This window comes from Rutilus rutilus, assembly GCF_951802725.1.
Source record: "Rutilus rutilus genome assembly, chromosome: 10".
NCBI classification, from domain to species: Eukaryota; Metazoa; Chordata; class Actinopteri; order Cypriniformes; family Leuciscidae; genus Rutilus; species Rutilus rutilus.
The window spans coordinates 33394349-33414806 of NC_140215.1; the positions used below are offsets into that span (position 1 = coordinate 33394349).

A 20458-nucleotide genomic window follows, 5' to 3' on the forward strand; every position below is an offset into this window, starting at 1 on the left:
GGTCTGGGCTTTGGATTTTTTTTATGCCCGTGCCTCCGACTCTGAGCTTCGGGCTGGCTCGGTTCGGGCTTTGGTTGCGGCGCACGACCTTCTCACCTTCTCAAATGCACTACAAACGGGAGAAATTAAGTCTGACACTGCCGAGAACAACTGTCTTCTATCTTTTATTTGTGATATTTTCTCACTTTTAGGAAATGCTAACGTTAATGCTATTATTAGCAAGCAAATGGTTGGTTTTGTGAGCATTCTAGAGTTGAGAAACGACATGATAATAGTCATCATCCCATGCTGATATGTTGTCATGGGTTTTATTTTGCGTGTCTGCTCATATCTATAACTGCTCCAGTGGCATAACTGATACATTCGGTCATCAACATTTTTCACCAGTAATCGTTTATTTTCCCGCCTGAGATTCATCTGACAGACCTCAAAACATTCAATCGAATTTACAGTTACCGAAAGACATGAAAAATAATCTTTGGGCAGTTCATGCACAGTAGGCATCTTAGTACAAAATGACAAGACAAAATAAATAAACTGCATTGTAAAATATTTACAAAGAAAATCAAGACAATCCATTCTTGGCATCTCATGCATCTTCCAAAAATATACAAATGCTTTTTTAAGGGGTGTCATTGCAAACAAAAAGCCCAGAGATATCCAGGCGTTAACAGTCAGTCTTTACCCTTTAGTTACCAGAAACACACGGATGTGTAAAGGCATCTTTAATGTCTCACGGCTCACAGACCGCGCAGAGTTAGACTTCCTCTGAAACTTTTCACAACCGAAGACGCCTGATGGTGCAGATTGTCCACATCAGATGCAGAGACAGTCTCATGAGTAGCTCTCGTTCTCATCCCATGTGGTCATCCATTGCTTCTTCTCAAAGGGATCTAACATGACCTTTCCGTCTTTCAAGAGACGCGTCTCCTTACGAATCCTCACCGCATGATATTTCGGAACGCTGTCCTCATATTTGGAACGTTTGAAAAATCCACACTGACAGAGAAAGAAGAAAACCTCATTAAGAATAATTTAAAAAATGGGCACATTTTAAAAAAAAATCACTCTGAGTGTGTATGCTTAGGAGAACACTGAGAGACGGGACATGCTTGACAAAACAGGACACGTAGAAGCACATCCATCGACACAATACGAAACAAAACTGAGCTTCACACGGAAAGAGCGAAGCACGCTGAGCAGCATGAGTCTTTCCCTTGCTTTTGTCAGAGCAAAAGATGAGTTAGTGAGTTAGGCCACACGTCATGCAGACACCAATCTGCTGCAGCGATCGTGGTTTACCCCGGTAAGGAGAGCTAGGCCTCAGTGGACAGTTTGTCTGAGGGCTGAGTGTGAATCTCAGCTTTGTGAATTGCGGCATCATACTCGTCCTTCTGGGCCCGCTTGAAGAAACCGCACTACAGAGGGGGCAAATTCACGGGTCATTGCAAACATGTCATGAGAAGGTTTGTACTACATTTGCACTGACACAAATGTTCATGGAATTAATATGCAGTGGCCACAAAAAAGCATTTGGGCAGTAAAACCTGAATAAAAATGTGTGAATGTCATTGAACAACTTACCCTTGTGAAAAAGAAGTGCATTTAACTGTTTTTAATGTGCATTGTAAAGTACTTAAAATCCTAAAAGTAAAAAAAACTTAAATAGTTAAATAAAAGGTCACTTAAATTTTAATAATGTCAAATTAAACCTTTTACTTTAAAATAATTTTTTGTCATGTTTTAAAGAAGTACACCTATTTTGATGCGTTGACCAGTTTCAATAGAAAGGACATTCAAGTATGACAAATAACAAACAACTGTCAATAGAAATAGCAAAAGTATATTTTAGTTTAGATGCTTGGCAGTACACTTTACCATATTTCAAAGACAGTATTATTATATAAAGATGTACTTTAAGTCTTATTTAAGTGGCTAAAAGCAGTCTAAAGGTCAGCTAACTGCATCTAATATAAATTTGAACTATAACGCATAATTAAGTGTCCGAAAACATTACATTCATTTTGTACTTAAGTATATTCTTTTAAAAGTATATTATTTCTGTAATAAGAAGCCTACTCTTTTAAAAGTATGTGGTACTTCTTTTTCACAAAGGACACCTGATAAATCAGTGTCACAATATGATTTATATCCATTGTTTTGTCATATAAAACTTTATGTATCTCCTACCTATCTTGGAACATGACCATGACTATATATATATATATATATATATATAGGTAGATAGATAAGATCTATGAAGGCCATGAATTAAGAATTATTTCTCTCATTTTAAGTAACTAGTGTAACGATACAATATGTTGTTCCCTTGATTTTATACATAGTTTTTCCCTGCATGTCTTGTGCGGTGCTACGTATTTTTGTGGTATCTTTCTTGAAAGAAAAAAAACCCCAAAATATTCTATTTGATTTTAGTTTTATTTAATGAAATGACATTCATTCAAGTGTACAGTACAGGCTCGTTCGCATCAAGAACGATAACTATAGAGATAACTATATTAGCGTCCACTCCTGTGATGATATCATTCTGTTTTTCTAAGCGTGTGCTTGACTGTCACTTTAAACGCTCGAGCTCATTACATCATGATGGATTCTGATTGGCTGTCAATGTTTTTATAATTCATGAGCTGGGTAACATCGTTCTGAAAGTGATTCCAACGATATCGTTTCTCTGTGCCATTATCGTTATAGTTGTGCTGTGAACTCTTCTATTCTTTAATTTTGAGAACGATTTTTAGAACTATATCTTTATCGTTCTCTTTATAGTTATCGTCATTGGTGTGCACGGGTCTTAAGTCTCCAAATTCTTTTTTGGGCCATTAAAATAGTAAATATCAGAATAAATAACAGTATAGTATTAGAAAACAAAAACAAATTCAGAACAGAGATGTCCACATATAAGCTTTCAACCAGAAATACTCCTTAAGGAACCTCTTATCCATGTGGCTGATGCCGTTGGGTTTTTGTTAGCTTTATGTTTGGGTGTGTGAGTGTTTTATTACCTTCCAGAGTAACAGAACTAGGAGAGCCAGCATCAGAATCCCAGCTAAAACCGCCACAAGAATGATCCACCAGGGAACTCCTCCGAACGGAGTCGCTGTCGTCTCTGGGAACACGGTCAGCCTCACCTGGGCATCAGACGTACAGGCGTTCAACAAATGTCTTTAATGTCACAGACTTAAATGTTACACTTTAGGAAACTGTGTTACCTGGGTCTCAGCATTTTTAAGGACAATGTTATTGGCGGAGACATCCAGACTTATGGAGGCTTTCACTATTATATCAAGGTAATTGTAGGTCGCATAATCCTGTTGTTGATAGGAAACAAAACAGATTGCTTTAACAACCTCAGACATTATTTCAAGGGAACAAAATAAGCCCTCGTCATTGTCCTTACTTCAAGGAAAGTGGAATTCCACAGCCGGGATTTTAAAACGATGACTGCAGTGCTGTCCAAGCCCTGAAGGGGGCATTTCATCTCCACACATCTGGCATCGCCACTGCATGACTATGAGAAATAATAACGTTCACGTTGTTTTGGTCCAATCATTTCTAAAAATTAAAGTTCACTACAAATATAAATAACTAAATCTCATTACCAGAATCTTGTGCTTGCGTTTGTCAGTGAAGAGGGATATTTTACTCCCGTCAGATGGTCTCCTCTCCTCCAGCTCACGCTTTCTCCTGGTTGACGTCGACTCCTAAAAGAGTCACAGATGTGTCTACTTTTTGTCCATGTTTCCAGCATCAATCTCAGCCAGAAAGGGTAACTCTTAAAAATGTTTTTTTTTTTTTTTTTATCTAGCATTATTTTTTATCAGGGGTCATTTTGACCCGAAACTCATTTTGTTAATTTTTTTTTTAAATATAGTTTTCATCAGAGGGGTGGGTCCAAGACCCTAGGACTTTTGTCGCACTTGAACCACGAATACAAAAAAAATTTAATTAAAAAAAGTACCAAATCCTTCCCCCGTGGGTCATTTTGACCCCCTTAGGAATGAATGGAATGTGAGGAATGCTTCTGTACACATAGAAAAAAATGCTCAAAATTCAAACTAAAAAAAATGCTAAAACTTTACCACATTTTTTTTTTATAATGTCTGTATCTGAATCAAGCGTGCCGCACAAGCCATGAAAAGTGAAGCCAAAACATCTCGATCGCCCCCCGGTGACTGGTCCTAGTATAGGTCATAAACCCCGCCTCCCCGTGTTATTCAACGGGATGCGAGACCAACTAAAACAATTAAATTACACTTCAAATATCTTTTTCCAAAGGTGGTTTCTTTCATTTGCTGTCGTTTTTATCACGCTGATGTAAGTTCAAGTGTCTGTTTCAAAAATAAGTTGGTTTTTAGTTAGTTACGTGATGCGGTGGTGTAACGTCATGATTGACAGCTGTGATTGACAGGTTCTCCGAGCGAAGTAGTCACTGAAGCACCAACGGACATTTTTTTCGGGATCTTCGGAGGACTGAGGTAATTGTATTTACTTTATTTTAATAAGCCTCTTGTCAGTCTGCAATCAATTTTTTAAAAAGTATGCAGAATGCACTTTCCCTGCGCGAGTGAGGGCGGAGCGATGATTTCGCGGCTTTACTTCCTGCTCACTACTGCGCAGGTCTGGTCCCGAAATCGCTACTGCGCAGACTCAAGTTCCAATATGTCAGCGCCATATCGGGACTCTGGCGGCTTCAGTTATCATCAATGGAAGAGAGCGAAGGGGCGTCGTCCATCTTTTTTTACAGTCTATGATCTGAATGCATACCGAAAGTAACTGACTTTAGGACCCAGCGGAACAGCTCATTCGCTCCATATAGAGCTATAAGGCCATCTAGTGGCAAGAGTCATGAAATATCATGAAATATCATGTTATATATATTATTTTTTTTCCACAAAAGGTCGGCAAAGACAAAAACCCAATGAAAGATATTTTGAGCTGACTTAAAAAGGTTATGCATGAAATTATGTGTTACTTTGAATGTGCTTAAATTGCCATTAATGTATTATGTATTGAACAAATCTAGTAATTTAAAGGTAAATAAAAAAAAATAATAATAACACAAAATAGAAAAAATATGTGACCAGATGTGGGCCGGATCTGGGCCGACGTTATGTTGCTGTCTGGGTCAGATGTAAACTAAGACAGGAATATATCTGGTACCTCACTCAGTCTGAGAGGGTTTATCTCTCTCTCAGGTGAACAGGTGACTAACTGCAGGCCCTTGGTGTTGATCTTCATCAGATACAGCAGCCATTTTCCCACAGAACTTTCTTTAGGCCACTGGATGTTTAGGGATGCAGTGCCAAAAGACTTCAGAGGCTTTCCCAAATTAATCACCTGCAAAAAAATACATAAAAAAATCTTAGGCTAGAAGTAGTGCTTTGCAAAAATGGCTGAAGTGATATCTAAAAAGGTGTATAATTCTTTAAAGTTATTTTGGCATTTACTCTGAATTCATATTCGATCAAGCTGCCGACTTCCTCCTCTGTCTTCATGGCACTCATGCCTCTGATTCGACCTCCAAAATAGACCTGAGACGGCTTGGCAACCCTGATACACAACAAACAGCAATCATGTGACAGGACGTAACACAACTAAGACTGAAAAAGAAGGGTGCTTAATTGTGCTGAATGTGCACTTGTGTACTTTCATTTTTAAGTATATTTAAGAAAAATACTTGCATGAAATAAAAGGACACTTAAGTGTACTTAGAGTACACTTTCATGATTGTTTCTTAACAAGTGTGCTTTGTAATATTGTCAAATTCAATGGTTTATTTTAAAGTGCATTTTAAATCATTGTTTTACTGATCTTTTGTTAAACTTTAAAGTGCACTTATTTTGATGAGTTGACGAACATACTAAAGCACATGTAAGGTACTTGATTATAATTTTAACCTTAGTGTGTTATTTGATTTTACATTTAAAGTCAATATATTTTAAATGTACTAAATTGCAACTTCATCATTACAGATGTGTTTTCAAATATATAAAAATATGACAACTTTCAATAGAAAGGACATACTTTGCCATAAATGCCTGTCAGCCATACACTTTAACCATATTTAATACTGTATTTCACAGAAGTAATTATGAAATTACATAAATATATATTTAAGTCCAAGCACTCTAAAATCCAGCTAATTATATGTAATACAAATATAAACTATAATACATAATTATAATTCAGTTTGCCCTTAAGCATATTCTTTTAAAGTATATTATTTCCGTAATAAGTGCGCTCTTTATCAGTATCCTAATGTGTTCTTTTTCAAAGGGGAGTCATTCAACTAAGTTTATGATGGCAGAGACACTAGTAGTTATTAGCAGCTGCTTTTAACCTGGGGTTAAGTGCTTTCCTCAAGAGTTAACTGACATATTGATTTCTGTATTTCTACAGCTTCATGGTAAACCCTGCTTGAGACTTCGCCTTTGTATCAGAAGCCTTGACCCTTAAACATAAGAGTCCCAGAGGCTCTACTGCTGCATGTTCTGGACAAAACCTGATGTTTAATATTACTTTAAAATGCAATGGAAGTCAGAAAATATATCCTTAATGTCTCTGCTCACATCTGCTGCTTCTGTTACTGCTGAAAAAAGACCCTAAAAATCTTCTGCATCTCCTTTCGAGATTCAAAAGAGATGTCTCAAACTGTGCTTAGATTTGCAACGATCCCACATGAGATGAGAAATAAAGTGAAGATACGCACCCTTGTACAGAAAGAAGAAGTTCAATCACCACTTTGGCTTTGGCCTTCACTTTACTCAGGCCCTCCTGTGAACTCGTTCTGTATGTGGATGTCATAAACATCATATAAACATTCATCAAACACTTAGTTCATATAAACATGCTTAAATCAAGAGTGCTTTTGATATTTTTAATATTTCATACGTTTCCAGCTGAAGGTCGATCTCAACTTCTTTGGTGTCGAGTGATATCTTGCCGGTGCTCAATATGATATAGAATTTCACCTACAAAACAATCATTTTTATTAAAATGACAATTCATGAAATAGATTAATTTGGCATCGTTGAAGTATTACTGACCTCTGAATCCCGTTTAAAAGGGTTTCCCAGCTCACAGTCTGCCAGAGAGCCATTCTGATTGGCAGCACAGATCACATGTTTATCCTATAGGATATAAAGTATGGATCGGTGGGAATTGATTGAATTAGCATTATTATTGAAATGTCAAGTTTATGCATTTAGTCTGCTGAATCTCTGACAGAACCAACTGAACAACAATAAGAAAGATAAAGAGTTCATAGAAATATAGCAACAATATTTTTGTATCAATGATGAAATAATGAATAAAACCTTAAAAAATAGTTAAATGAAATTCAGAAGAGTGCCACATCGGAAAGGTTCAGGTCACATGACTCAGATATAGACTTTAGACGTGTGATACACTTACAGTAGTTCTCAGAGATCTGAATCCAGAGTATGAGAGAGATTCATCAAACTGCCCCACCAATTTGGCTTCATGAGCATCATCTCCATTTCTGTTCCTCACTGTGACCTCCAGAGCAATGTCCTTCTGATCACTCAGAGAAATCACCGGCACACCATTCTCCCTGAGAGACGTATTTGAGCATTTAACACACTGCACACCAACAAAGAAACCTTTTATACTGATATGAATCTATCATGCCTTGTGCCTATCATGCCCCATGACATTTAATGTAATAAACAATCTATTGCTATTTGATACATTAAGATTTCTCTTGTGATCGGATCATATTTATATATAGATGTGAAGAGAGCTAGTGTGTGTTGGGTTTATGTTGCATGTATTGCTGGTACACACAGAGGTAGAGGAGGGAACACGTCTTGTTTGGACTCCCTGTAGCAGAACCTGTACTGCAGATGTAGGTTACTCTGACAGATGTTGTCCGTGCCACAACCCTCCTTCAGGAAGTTCACCTACAGGCCAGGAAACAAGGTTTATTATGTCACTTCATTTATCAGCCTTTTACAATTTTCGCCTATGCAAAAATTATTGTTGACATTGATTATATAACATTACATTTACTATATTGCATTATATTATATAAGTTATAAAAAGTACTGTTTTGTAAGGTACTACAATACACTGAGGTGCAAATAATATCTGCCACTAGGTGCAAATATAGTGATAGATCCAATTTACACTAAGTGAAAATAGCAGTATTTTATTTGCACTAAGTGTAAATAGTAGTTAGATGCTATTTATACTAATAGCTATTTATGCAAATAGCGGCATATATATTGTATCGTAGTACATTATAAAACAGTGTGCAATAATAACATATTCAGTGTCTATTAAAATAAAAAAAATGGATGCTTTTTTATTGGGACATTATTTGTCCCTGTGCCAAACCCTATACACACTTTATTCCCTTCCACTTTTTGAACATTTTCTTTATTTTTATTTAAAATAAACACCTCTCTGATTTATGATGGGAAAAACGAAGAAGAATGAGTTTGGAAAAAGGTGGATGCATCTCGGTTCGGTCAGCACGTCCTGATTTTGCCGAGTTAGACGCGTTCCAGGGTCAACGTATTTTGTTGATCCTAGAACAACATTCCTGTCCGAAACTTTAGTCCTAACCCTATCCCAACACTAACCTAACCCTACCCATAACTTATCCCTAAAATCAGAGGGAAATGACAGGCGAATAACACTGATATAGAAGCATCTAACTGTGGTTGTAAGCCTAAACTTGACATAAACTATAAACTTGTTCCTCAAACCTGATTGGTTGATTGGATTGTTGTTCCAGGATCAAGGAGATGTTGACCAAGGAGATCACCGTGATTTTGCCAAGTAAGACATGTTCCTGGATTGACATATTTTGTTGATCCTGGAACAACATTATTGTCCGAAAGATTACATCTTAACCCTATCCCTACCCCTAACCTAACCCTACCCATAACTAATGAGGGGAATGATAGGTTAATAACACTGATGTAGAAGCACCTAACCCTGGTTGTAAACTTGTCCCTCAAATCTGATTGGTTGATTGGAATATTGTTCCAGGACCAAAAAAGAGGCTGATCCAGTAACATGTTGTACTTGTTCTTCGGTTGGTTGCGCCAAAAGCTAAGGCCACTCGCCTTACTCTTCACGCCAGTGATCTGTTATCAGACGGGTTTCTTTTGAAATCTTGTCAGGCTCCTCTAGACAATGCTGGGCGGAGTGAGTGTAAAAGCCTCCGCCAACAAGGCAAGTAAATAGACACTCCGTTATGTTTACAGTGAAGGATCTAAAGATGCATTGACTCTTCATTAGATTTCTGTGCAGTAAACTGAGTATACCTCAGTGATGGTCTTGTTGGGCACAGTGGAGTCCAGTATTGGCACTAGTTGTGGCAGCGAGCTCTGCCGTTTGCCTCTCTTAGCACTCTGAATGGCCACAGACACCTCGATAGGAATCGCTCTGAGCTTATCCCTGATGCCTTCCTGAAAACCAGAGCACAGCAGATCCCACTCAGTCAGTGTATCGACATAACATTTCATTAATGAGAGCTTAGACAGAGGCTGAATGTCATAATAAAAGTCCCTAAATCCAAAAGGAGAATTATAGGAATAGTGTATCCAGAAATGAAAATCTTTTTACAATACTTTTATGGTGTAACTTTTGAAGCTTGAAAAATCCAGTCTCACATTCATTGCACATTCAACACAGAAAAGCACAACCATTACAAAATCCGTTATAATTTCTCATTTTGTGTTTCACAGAAGAAAGTCATATGGGTTTGAAACAACATGAGGGTGAGTGACAGAATAAAACATTTTGGACAAATTGTTACTTTACGAATACGAATCCGTGAAAACAACTAAAAACGCGTAATTCTGCTGCCAGGCCATTAGATGGCGATGAAACACTATAGACTGAACACTTAATACGCATGTGCATGACATCATCGGCTTCAGAGATTTGCGTTTTTGTTGTTTACATGGAGACCGTTTTCAAAAACTTGCACTTTGAAACCCATTTTCAAAAGTTTGTGTTTTCAGGAAACACGCTGTTGTCGTGTAAATGAATGGCCCCTTAGAAAAAGGGCATAATGTGGCCTCTTTAAACTCCCCCCTGCAAGCTCTCATTCATCTGCCTCCACTTTTGCAAAATCTCAACATCCAATCAACAACCGACGAACCAAGCGCCATATACCCACATTTTTTGTTTTTCGAAAAATCTGTTACACTCGGATGTACGTCACAGTATGGAGGAAAATCACTAGGACTTCAAAGCTTTATTTACTTGTAATCTGAGTTTGGTCTTGTAACAAGCTTTTTTGTTTTGTCCTCGTAGCTCCAGAGTGCCGGTCGACTGGAAGTCCTGATCCATCTCGTTCTTCTCCAGAAACACAACTCTAGATGGGAGACCCAGCTTCCTGCGGTGCCACTCTGCCTCCAATGTACAGGAAATGGCTGGAAAACAAACACAAACTGGTTTAGAATGTGTGAACCTTTTGACCTCAGAACAAAGAAATGCACTTATTTACTCCAGTGAGCATATTTTGTCTTCTGTAACAGCATTATAAACACAGAATACATGTGGATTAAATCTTAAAGTCCCCTTGTGGTGAAAATCCAGCTTTTAATGTTGTTTATATGTCTATGTGGTGTTTTTAATATGCTTTAAGACAAACCATGTGTAAATTCATAAGTCGACACCATTGCTGAGTATTTTCTCCTTCAAACTGCAGTGAACCAAAGACAGTCTCAAAAACACGCTTTGAAATCGCTGGTGTTTCTGACGTCACAAACTACCTTGTAACCAATCAGATCAACGTGTGATCGTCAACGAGTGGATCTCTGAGCTGGTGTGAGTGAGTGGAGGCGGGGCTAATTTGCATATTCATAGACTAGCCACGTATACTAAATGAGGCAAGGGTGTAGAGTTATATTCAAGCTATTTTAAGGCAAGAAGACTTTTTTTTTTTCAAGGAAAAAACATTTAAATATGTCATTTTAGTAATAAAAGATGAGTTTTAAGGGATAAAATGATTGACTACAGGGGGACTTTGAGGCACGTTCACACTACGAACAAAAACTATAAAGAAAATGATAACTATATCAGTGTCCACACTAATAGACGATAAAAATCTATCACAGTATAAGCGCGTTCTACCGCTTTAAAGTCCCTTTGATTTCTGATTGACTGTCAATGTTTTTATGGTTCATCAGCTGGAAAAAAACATAGTTGTAGACTGATTCCAACTTTATAGTTATCGTCCTTGGTGTGAACAGCCCTTTAGACTAAACAATAAAAAACTGTAATAGATAAGGAAAGTTTCTCATAATAAGAGCATAAACAGACTTACTGATTTTAGGGCTGTAGGTGTGAGGGTTTGCTCTATATGTGAAACAAGCTTCCACAGTCAAGCTGTGAAGAAACACAAAATTATCTTCACACAGAACAGAGTTCAAAATGTCAAGCACATCTGTGAGCGATGCTTTCTAAGTTCTTGTTTTGTCAGTATCTCACCAAATACTGTTGCCACACGTTTTCTTCATCAAGTCAATTTCCTTCGGTGTCACCTTGATGTCTTGCTTGATGCTAATAACCGCTTTGGACCTGAACACAAGACGGATGTTGTTATAGCATCTCAAAAATCTTCAGGTAACAACTTTGATATTAGAAGTGACCTATCAGCACCTGTAAATAAAAACGGTGTCAGAGAGCGACCCAACGGCGAGATCAGGGTACGAGTTCTGATCCAGGTCCATATTTCCGGCCAGAGAATAGCCAAACATCTTAATATTGTGCTGTTTGCCCTCCAGTATCTGCAAGATAACATTGGATGTCTTAGTGTCCTTACATTTAACATTTATGCATTTGGCAGACACTTTTATCCAAAGCGACTTACATTGCATTTCAAGGTACACATTTTTACATTCTTATCAGTTATTGCTTTCCCTGGGAATCGAACCCATGACCATGACCTTGGCGTTGCAAACGCAAACACTCTACCATTTGAGCTACAGAAAAGCTGTAATCTTTATACTACAAATCTTTATTAATTTGTTTAACAGCAAAGAACACACCATGTATAGACTAAAACCATATTTTGTTTTAAAGGTCACAAAAGACAGAGTTAGTACAAAGTTACATCAGAAGAATCAGATGTTAAAATATGTAAGTATCAATTTTTTTTTCACCAATGTTTTATCCTGAAAATGGAAAACCTTTTAAACTGAATAACACTGGAAAATGAATCAATTTCTCACTGATGTGCTCCATTAAAATGGCAGACAGAAGAGAAAACGGAGAGAGACAGAAATTGGAGAGTGTCTAACCTGAGCTGGTTTGGTATTGATGCCGTCAGCAGACCCGTGGTAGATGTACACGCTACCAAACCCTGAGTCTGCATATGGAGCTCCTACTGCAATATCTGAGAAAGCAAGCAGGAAGAATATTAAACAACCTCGAGCCTGAACAAACCAAAATAATTCAAATATTTTGCGTCCTAAACTAAAAAATCAACTCCTGCATCCGACCTTCAAAAGAATCCAGATTGATGTCTCCAATGTTCTCCACAGCCAGTCCAAACATGGAGTCTTTGGTCCCATTCAGGCGAGTCGGAGTGACGTCCTTCCACCTTCCAGCTTTATTGATGTAAACGTACACAGCTCCACCCACCTCCTCGTCTCTCTGGTAGAACTGGGGTGCACCAACCACAACATCCTGCCAACTGGAGGGACAATACACATGATTTACACAGAGCCCCTAAATGTCAAGTCAAGTCAAGTCACCTTCATTTATATAGCGCTTTTAACAATATAGATTGTTTTTATAAAGCAGCTTTACAATGATAATAGGAAATTACAGTAACAGAGATTGTTTTGGCTCTACAGCAGCTCTAGAATAAAGTTATTGTCCAGCTGAAGTTAGTTTTGATTGATTCACTTCCGTTGCAAAGATCATTAGTTATTAACTTAGGGTTACACTTACCGCTTACACGACACCGTTTTAACTGAAAACAGAAAACCTTAATGTGTTCTGGCCACTCAACTACTTACTTTGAAATAAGTAATAATAAATGGACCTTTTCAAAAATAAAAATAAATATATACAGACTTTTGTGTGCGCATGAGAAACATTCGCGAATTGTGAAAGAATGGTTGGGAGGAGCATGAAGAATCATTTTCATACATGAATTGGCACCTCTGAGTCTAAATGTTGTGATGTTATTTCCATCAAGAGGTGCATCAATTTTTGGTCCGATCTTGTATTGACAATGCAAGAGTCCAGCACTCTGTAAAGTCTCCTCCAGCACATCCCATAAACTTTCAATGAATTTAAGGTCTGGACTCAGAGGAGACGATTCGTGTGTGAAAATGATTCGTCATGCTCCTCACAACCATTCTTTCACAGTTTGAGCCTGATGAATCCATGATGTGTCTTCCTATATGATTGTTTAAGAAATGAGAAGCTACACACTCCATCAATTATGGCTAGAAGAACTGTTGCCAAACATATAGCATGCTAGAAACATAATAATAACTGCATTAAAGGGATACTTCACCTCTGGGAAGATGAATGTGTATTTAAAATAGGTCATTTAAGTAGAAGAAATGTGAAGAAATTTTTGAATTTGGAGCTTTCTAGACTGAGAAAAGCCAGAAAATGTATTTTTGGCTTATGTGGATGAAAGACAACAACTCCCAGAATGCACTTGCTTCGCTGCCTTAGGAGGCCACGCCTACCGGTAAGAGTGCGCAGTTTAAAACAACAAAGCTAGCCTACGTGATGATGAGTTTGCGAGGGATTTCGAGATAGCCCAAAATGTCCGGGATTCGGCTTTTGCGTTCTACAGTCGCCATTCATCATGTTTACTGTGGAGAGCAGGACGAGGCTGACGGCCGCGGGAGAACAGCGCGAGGCCGGTGGCATGATTACTGAGACGCGCCGGGTCTCGCATCTCTCACGGAGGAGTGGGAATTTTTCTTAGCAATGGTAAAACGCACATCAACCGATCACTTGTTTAGCGTTCATGTAAACACTACATTCAAATTCACCAATCGGAATGAATTCAGTTAGATTGAAACAAAAGGTGTGCATGTAAACAAGGAATAGCGACTGCAGAAAGCAAAAGCTGAATCCCGTACATTTTGAACGATCTCGCCCGCCGGACAAGTCCGGGAAAAGGAGGATGGTTACTTACTCAGCTTTCTCCTACTATTCAGCTTTCTCCACAGAACAAGAGCCTGCTAGCTTAGCTTCCAAAGAAAGACGGCTGACACTGTGTACATTCTGTGAGTGAGATCCCACCCTGTATGGGCGGCCTGAAAACATGCGGAACAACGCCATCTACTGGCTGTAGTCTTTAGCCTCTGGCCAGAAAATCCTCCGATGACGCAAAATGACGATTTTTGCGTCATCGGAGGATTTTTTCCAGACAAAAAATACATAAATCTCTTGTCTCAGGGGGATATGAGGGTGGAAAGCATGGTAATTCTAAAATACTACAGGTTTTCTACTAATACAAAGCTTAATGCTAAATCCTGAAGTAACCCTTTAATGATCCAATCATAGACTCTTAAGCACTTGCCAATTTAAATCCAAACAATTACTTTTTTTTAAAGAATATATTTAAGTGCAAACTGAATGCAATGTTTTTAGACACTTAAGTACATGTTATGTACAATTAAATGAAAATGTATTATAGTTTAAATGTATATTAAATTCAATTAGCTGAACTTCAGAGTTCTTTTGAGCCACTTAAGTAGGATTTAAGTACATCTTTTAGTAATTTCATTATTTCTTCCGTCTTTGAAAAAAGATTAAAGTGTACTGCCAAATGTACTGAGAAGCATTTCTGGCAAATTAAGATATCATTTAAAATACATACTAATTTCTTTTGAAACCTGTAGGTCAAGCATTAAATTATATTTTAGATGAAACATTTATAATCATGAATTTACAATTCAGCACATTTAAAATATATTAAAACACACACTAGTTAAATAACCAAGTACTTCACATGTGCTTTTGTATGTTAGTCAACACATCAAAATCAGTGCATACTTCTTTAAAACATGACAAAAGATTAATAAAATAAATGATTTAAAATGTGCTTTAATGTAAAACTTTTAATTTGACATGACAAGGTGCACTTAATAAGTGTGTTAGGAGACACAGTCATGAAAGTGTACTCTCTTTAAGTACACTTAAGTGGCCTTTTATTTGATTCATATTATATTATCTGCAACTATATATATTTTTTTTAAACTATACTTTTAAGATTTGAAGAGCACTACAAGTGCACATTCAATACAATTATTGGTAGGATTTAATTTTACAGTCCCGTTTTGCCAGAACATATGTACTTATTGTAGTAATGACACTAACCGGGTAATAACTAGGTACTAACTCTGAACCTACACCTAAACCTTAACTTAGCCCATGTAATTACCTTATATTACTCAATTCTTTCTTAGGTAAGAACACTGTAAGTACACGTACTGTAAAATAAAGTGCAACTCAATTATTGAGATTGAGCAGACTTCACAAGGGCACTCACAATCTACCCATAATAAACAACATTTATTTTCTACAGATCTTGTATCCCTCACCCATCTCCATTTAGGTCCACCACAGCAACATCATATCCAAACGAGGACGCAAGTCCTGGTCCTTCCAGAATGTGTTCAGACATGAGCATGGTGGAGGCTTCTTCTTGCTTGCGCAGAAACACCACTGCACCGCTGTGATTGGCTCTCGGCGCTCCGGACACGATGATGAGTTTCCCTTTTTCTGTGATACTGTGGCCGGAATCCAGAGAGAATCCTGTGCATATGCAAGATTCAGTGTCACAAAAAGCATGAACGTCAAAACACACACACACACGCACACACACACCTACACACACACCTACACACACACACACACACACACACACACTCACCTAAGTAACTGTTGGCTGGTACTGGCACTAGACTTGGATCAAGGCGGTTTTCATCCCCGACCTCATAAGGACCATCATCAAACAGGCCCATTTCCAGCAGAGTGTTGTTCTTCTGCTCGACGCGCACTACACCTAGAGAACAGATGTGATGGGGTGAGTGCTAAACAACAAGATTATTGTGACACAGGAAAACAAATTATTTGAGTTCTGGTTATAAGAAACATGTATTTAATTGTGCAAATTCCTGCAGAAAAAAAAATGTGGTTAATTGTATTGAATGTGCACTTGTAATTCAAATCTTGAAAGTATGTGTTTTTAAAAACTGTAATGTAGATAATATAATATGTATGAAATTAAAGACCACTTAAGTGTACTGAAAAAGAGAATAGTGTCATGACTGTTTCTTATCACACTTTTAAACAGTGCACTTTGTAATAATGTCAAATTAAAAGTTTTATTTCAAAGTCATTTTTGAAACGTAATTTTATCATGCTTTAAAGAAGTACACTTATTTCAAAGTGTTGACTAACACTGCAGAACATGTTAAATACTTGATTGTAACTGTATGGTGTTATTTGCTATTTTATGAATGCATATTTTTAATGTAGTAATGAAGTTTTAACTTCATCATTACAAATGTGCAATTACATATATTTTTAAATACATAGCATATATATTTCTATCGAAATTACATAAAAGTATATTTCAGTTAACATTATAATATATACTGTGCGTATCAAAAGCATTCAAAAGTTCAGCTAATTGCATTTAATATAAATTTAAACTACAACACATTTTCATTTAATAGCAATTAACATGCTATTAAGTGTCTAAAAACATTACATTCAGCATACACTAAAAAAGTGTAAAAAAGTGTATTATTTCTGTAATAAGAGCTCTTTTTAAAAAAGTATGTTACTTTGGAATAAAATTGTGTGAATTAAGAAAATAGTGAATGAGAAATGTTGCAATGCTCCTCCTCACCAGTGGGGGTCCCTATGCATTTAGAACATCATGCATATAAATGCATATAAAATGTAATTGATTACTCCATCATAATAAATAAATGGTAGCAATATGAGTTGGTCATGAGGTAAGACAATGCAAACAATGACCAGTGAGTCACTTCTGACCTGCTCTCGGCCTCATTCGACACACCCAGACCACACACAGTCTGTTCAATAATGCCTGATGTGTACTCTGCTTTGTTCTGTGAGTATTTCTGTTAGATAACCTGTACCTTTTAACGTTTTGATGGACAAAATGCACATTATTTTTCAGTTTCACAGTTGACCAGACTTTAAAGTTACCACAGAATCCTATCAAAAGTGTGTGTGTGTGTGTGTGTGTGTTTTTTTTTTTACATCGCTCCTAAAACACACAAAAACACAATTTTATGTATTGCATCAAATGTCAGTCCTACCTTTCCAGTTGTACGCCCCTGGTGCTCCAAAGATGACATAATGGTAGTCTTTAGTGAAGGTGGCAGCCAAGCCTTGCTGACAGGCGCCGAATCGTTCATGACCCCGAGTGCGCCCGTCACAGAACTTCCAGTTCCCCCCATCCTCGTCTGATTGGCTGTCGATGCTCAGGTCTTGACTGAGCATGTAGCAGCGTCCAGTGATGTCACGCGCCTCCTGGGGTGTGTTCGGGAACAACAGGCGCTGGTAGCGATGGGCACATGTCTGACACAGAAAGAAAGATAAAGTACATGTCATTGTGACATTGTGTGACACAAATAATACATCTAAAATGTCAAAATGACAATGCAACTAGAAGTCAATTAATGGTCCATTAGCATTCAACTCTGTTCTTGACGTACCACAATCTTGCCTCCAGGTCCTTGGCTCTGAACCGTTACACCCATCCACTGGTTCTCCTTATTCTCCACAAGAACATCAACTGTGAGAGCCACCGTGAACAGAAACCAAGTCACGATTATAATTTCAAGATCTATCAGAAAATCCTGGCACTGCTGACTAGATGAGCATTTAAACCAATAAAACCACAAATTATATTCACGACAGCAGTCAGTGGACATCTACTGCGCCTGGATTCTCATGTGATATTGTTAAATCTCGGGTACACAGATTTTTTTAAGCTATAAGATGATTTTTCTGCTTACCATCATTGTCAAAGTCCACTCGAGTACAGTCATCGGGATGGGTGGTGATGTCACAGCTGTACAACCCACCTGTGATGTTTGCTCCCTGATTGGATAAAGCCCTGGCTGTGGGAGCACCAATCAACAATCTGTGCAAAGAAAGAAAGCAAGAATATATATATATATATATATATATTAAATTATGTTGAAAAATATTGACAATACAGATAAAAATACTCTATATAATTAAAACAGACTATTTATGCTATGCATTTTTTGCATTTGCTAGAATATTGCGTCAATAATGTAGCGCCATGCTAATACAGTAAATGTCTACTGGAAGTCTGGAATTAAAGGGATAGTTCACCCAAAAATGAAAATTCTGTCATCATTTAATCACCCTCAAGTTGTTTCAAACCTGTAAGAATTTCTTTTTTCTGCTGAACACAAAAGAAGATATTTTGAAAAATGTCTGTAACCAAACAGTTGATGGACCCCATTGACTTGCATATTTTGGGTGAACTATCCCTTTAAGGGTGTTGCAATACACTGGTACTGACAAAACCTGTGATATTTAAAACTTAATTACTGATACATCACATATTCTAATATCATAAATAAACCAGCGACAAGTAACTATCTACTTGATCCTCCAACACAGTAGGTGGCGGTACTGCACATGTCGCTGGTTGTCACTCATCATAAAATAACAAAAAAGTCGACGACGAAGTGGCTGCATCCGAAATCGCACTTCCCTACTATGTAGTAGGCGAAAAACAGTATGTGACAAAATAAGATTGTCCAATTTCACAATACTCACAAAAGAGAAGCAAAAAAGTACCCGGATGACCTACTACTTCGAGTGAGATTCTGAAGTGTGCATACGATGGACACGTTACTATCCCATGAGGCCACAGGAGAGGATTTATGATTGGAGGTGAGGCGACGCACGCAGCTTAAAGTCTTTGCACACTGAGTTCGAAATGTTTGTATGCGTTTTTTCGTATTCGTCATTCGGTGGCTCTGAATTGTCAAAACACCTCTCAAAATGCGTACGAAAAATGCAGAGAATCAAACACGATCCAATTATTTTTAGGTTGGACAAAAGTTTCGGAGGCCGCGTATAAACGCGATTGACACAACGTCAGTTTTTTGTTTGTTTTTTACGTGTGAAAATTTCTGACAAGAATTTCGCCAACATGACGAATGTGAACATGACGAATGTTCAGACTATACAGAATGTACTTTTTAGAGATCGTGATGTAAGTACATACTCAAGAGAGTACATTTCAGACGTTAGCCTGTGTGTAACGTTAGCTACTAGCGCCGCACAAAACCATGTGGAGAGCGCCAGTGTGGGAATGTTGTAAATACTGTAAAATAGACGGATTTAAAGTCCTGCAGATTTAAAGTTTGCATTCTTTTAATTCAACTGAGAAATCACACCGGTGGTCACATGATATGAATTTGCAGGGAAGAGTTCACCAAACTTGAACTTTGGAAGGCATGCCGCACAATTCGCATGAGCTTGCGTTTCCTCCCGAATTTGGATGTGTATGAATGAAAGACAATGGACTGAAAAGTGTAGTGTGACAACTCCCTTAGTTGAGTAGCAGCACTATTTAAAGTTGCAGCTACTTCACTAGTTGAGAAGCGCTATTCGCTTCTATAGATGATTTTGGAACAGAGCCTTAGATTGGTAGAAAGACAAAATACAGGAAAGACCTTGTAATTATGACATGATTATCAGTCTTTCATAAATGAGACTGGTGCTTTCTGATGAAGAGGATCTGACAGATTATGTCATCAGCGGGTGTCTTCCTGTTTCCACGGCCATCAGCCAGCTGCAGAAAATCAATTATTTACACACACACTTCTGTCATCACACCACAACTAAACACACATTCATTAGTGTAGATTTTGGGGAAACCCTAATCATGTGTCTTTTTATAAATCAACGTTGAAAAGAATTGAATATGAGATGCTGGTAAATGAAGCAATGACCTCAATATGGTTTCTCATGAGTCATGCCGGTGATGTTGCACTTTTAATGAAATTGTGAAGAACAAGTGCCTGTGAAATCTGAAGAGAAAAAACTGAATATACAGGAAAACAGTAACTGTCTCACTCAATGTCTTCATTGTAGTACAGCACATACATAAACATTATAATAAATATGATCCATCTGCTGCGTAACCGATCCCTTTTTTCCACAATTCATTCCAGACACACCTTTCCTGAGAGAAGGAAAATGATTTCCCTGCCTATTATCACATCCATAGCAGTTTAAGTTTTTCAAAGAGTAGTCTTTAATAGAAAATGTACCAGACAGACATTAAAACGGCATGGCAGTGAGACACACAGTGGCAGTTTGCTCAAGTTCTTCACACACACACACACACACACACACAGCGGTTGAGAACAGCTGGCTCAGCAAC

General features: G+C 37.7%; 1 protein-coding gene across 2 annotated transcripts in view; it reads right to left on the minus strand.

The window, feature by feature from the left end:
* Positions 1-373: 373 nt before the first annotated feature.
* The window catches only part of itga6a (integrin, alpha 6a), a 33399-nt gene continuing 13314 nt past the window's right edge, over positions 374-20458 (minus strand). Inside the window, exons 2-26 of one of the 2 annotated variants that reach the window (XM_084421563.1) lie at positions 18042-18169; positions 17739-17818; positions 17340-17601; positions 15917-16048; positions 15585-15798; positions 12507-12700; positions 12306-12400; positions 11665-11792; positions 11494-11583; positions 11330-11391; positions 10264-10433; positions 9318-9461; positions 7828-7943; positions 7435-7594; positions 7068-7151; positions 6913-6992; positions 6731-6808; positions 5469-5571; positions 5182-5358; positions 3621-3722; positions 3419-3529; positions 3231-3329; positions 3024-3149; positions 1303-1418; positions 374-999 (exon numbers count right to left, since the gene is read on the minus strand). In XM_084421563.1, the coding sequence (XP_084277689.1) occupies positions 1317-1418; positions 3024-3149; positions 3231-3329; positions 3419-3529; positions 3621-3722; positions 5182-5358; positions 5469-5571; positions 6731-6808; positions 6913-6992; positions 7068-7151; positions 7435-7594; positions 7828-7943; positions 9318-9461; positions 10264-10433; positions 11330-11391; positions 11494-11583; positions 11665-11792; positions 12306-12400; positions 12507-12700; positions 15585-15798; positions 15917-16048; positions 17340-17601; positions 17739-17818; positions 18042-18169 (3037 nt within the window). In that variant the 3' untranslated portion in view covers positions 374-999; positions 1303-1316. The remainder of the gene's footprint in view (positions 1000-1302; positions 1419-3023; positions 3150-3230; positions 3330-3418; positions 3530-3620; positions 3723-5181; positions 5359-5468; positions 5572-6730; positions 6809-6912; positions 6993-7067; positions 7152-7434; positions 7595-7827; positions 7944-9317; positions 9462-10263; positions 10434-11329; positions 11392-11493; positions 11584-11664; positions 11793-12305; positions 12401-12506; positions 12701-15584; positions 15799-15916; positions 16049-17339; positions 17602-17738; positions 17819-18041; positions 18170-20458) is intronic. The other variant, XM_084421562.1, reaches the window with a different exon arrangement.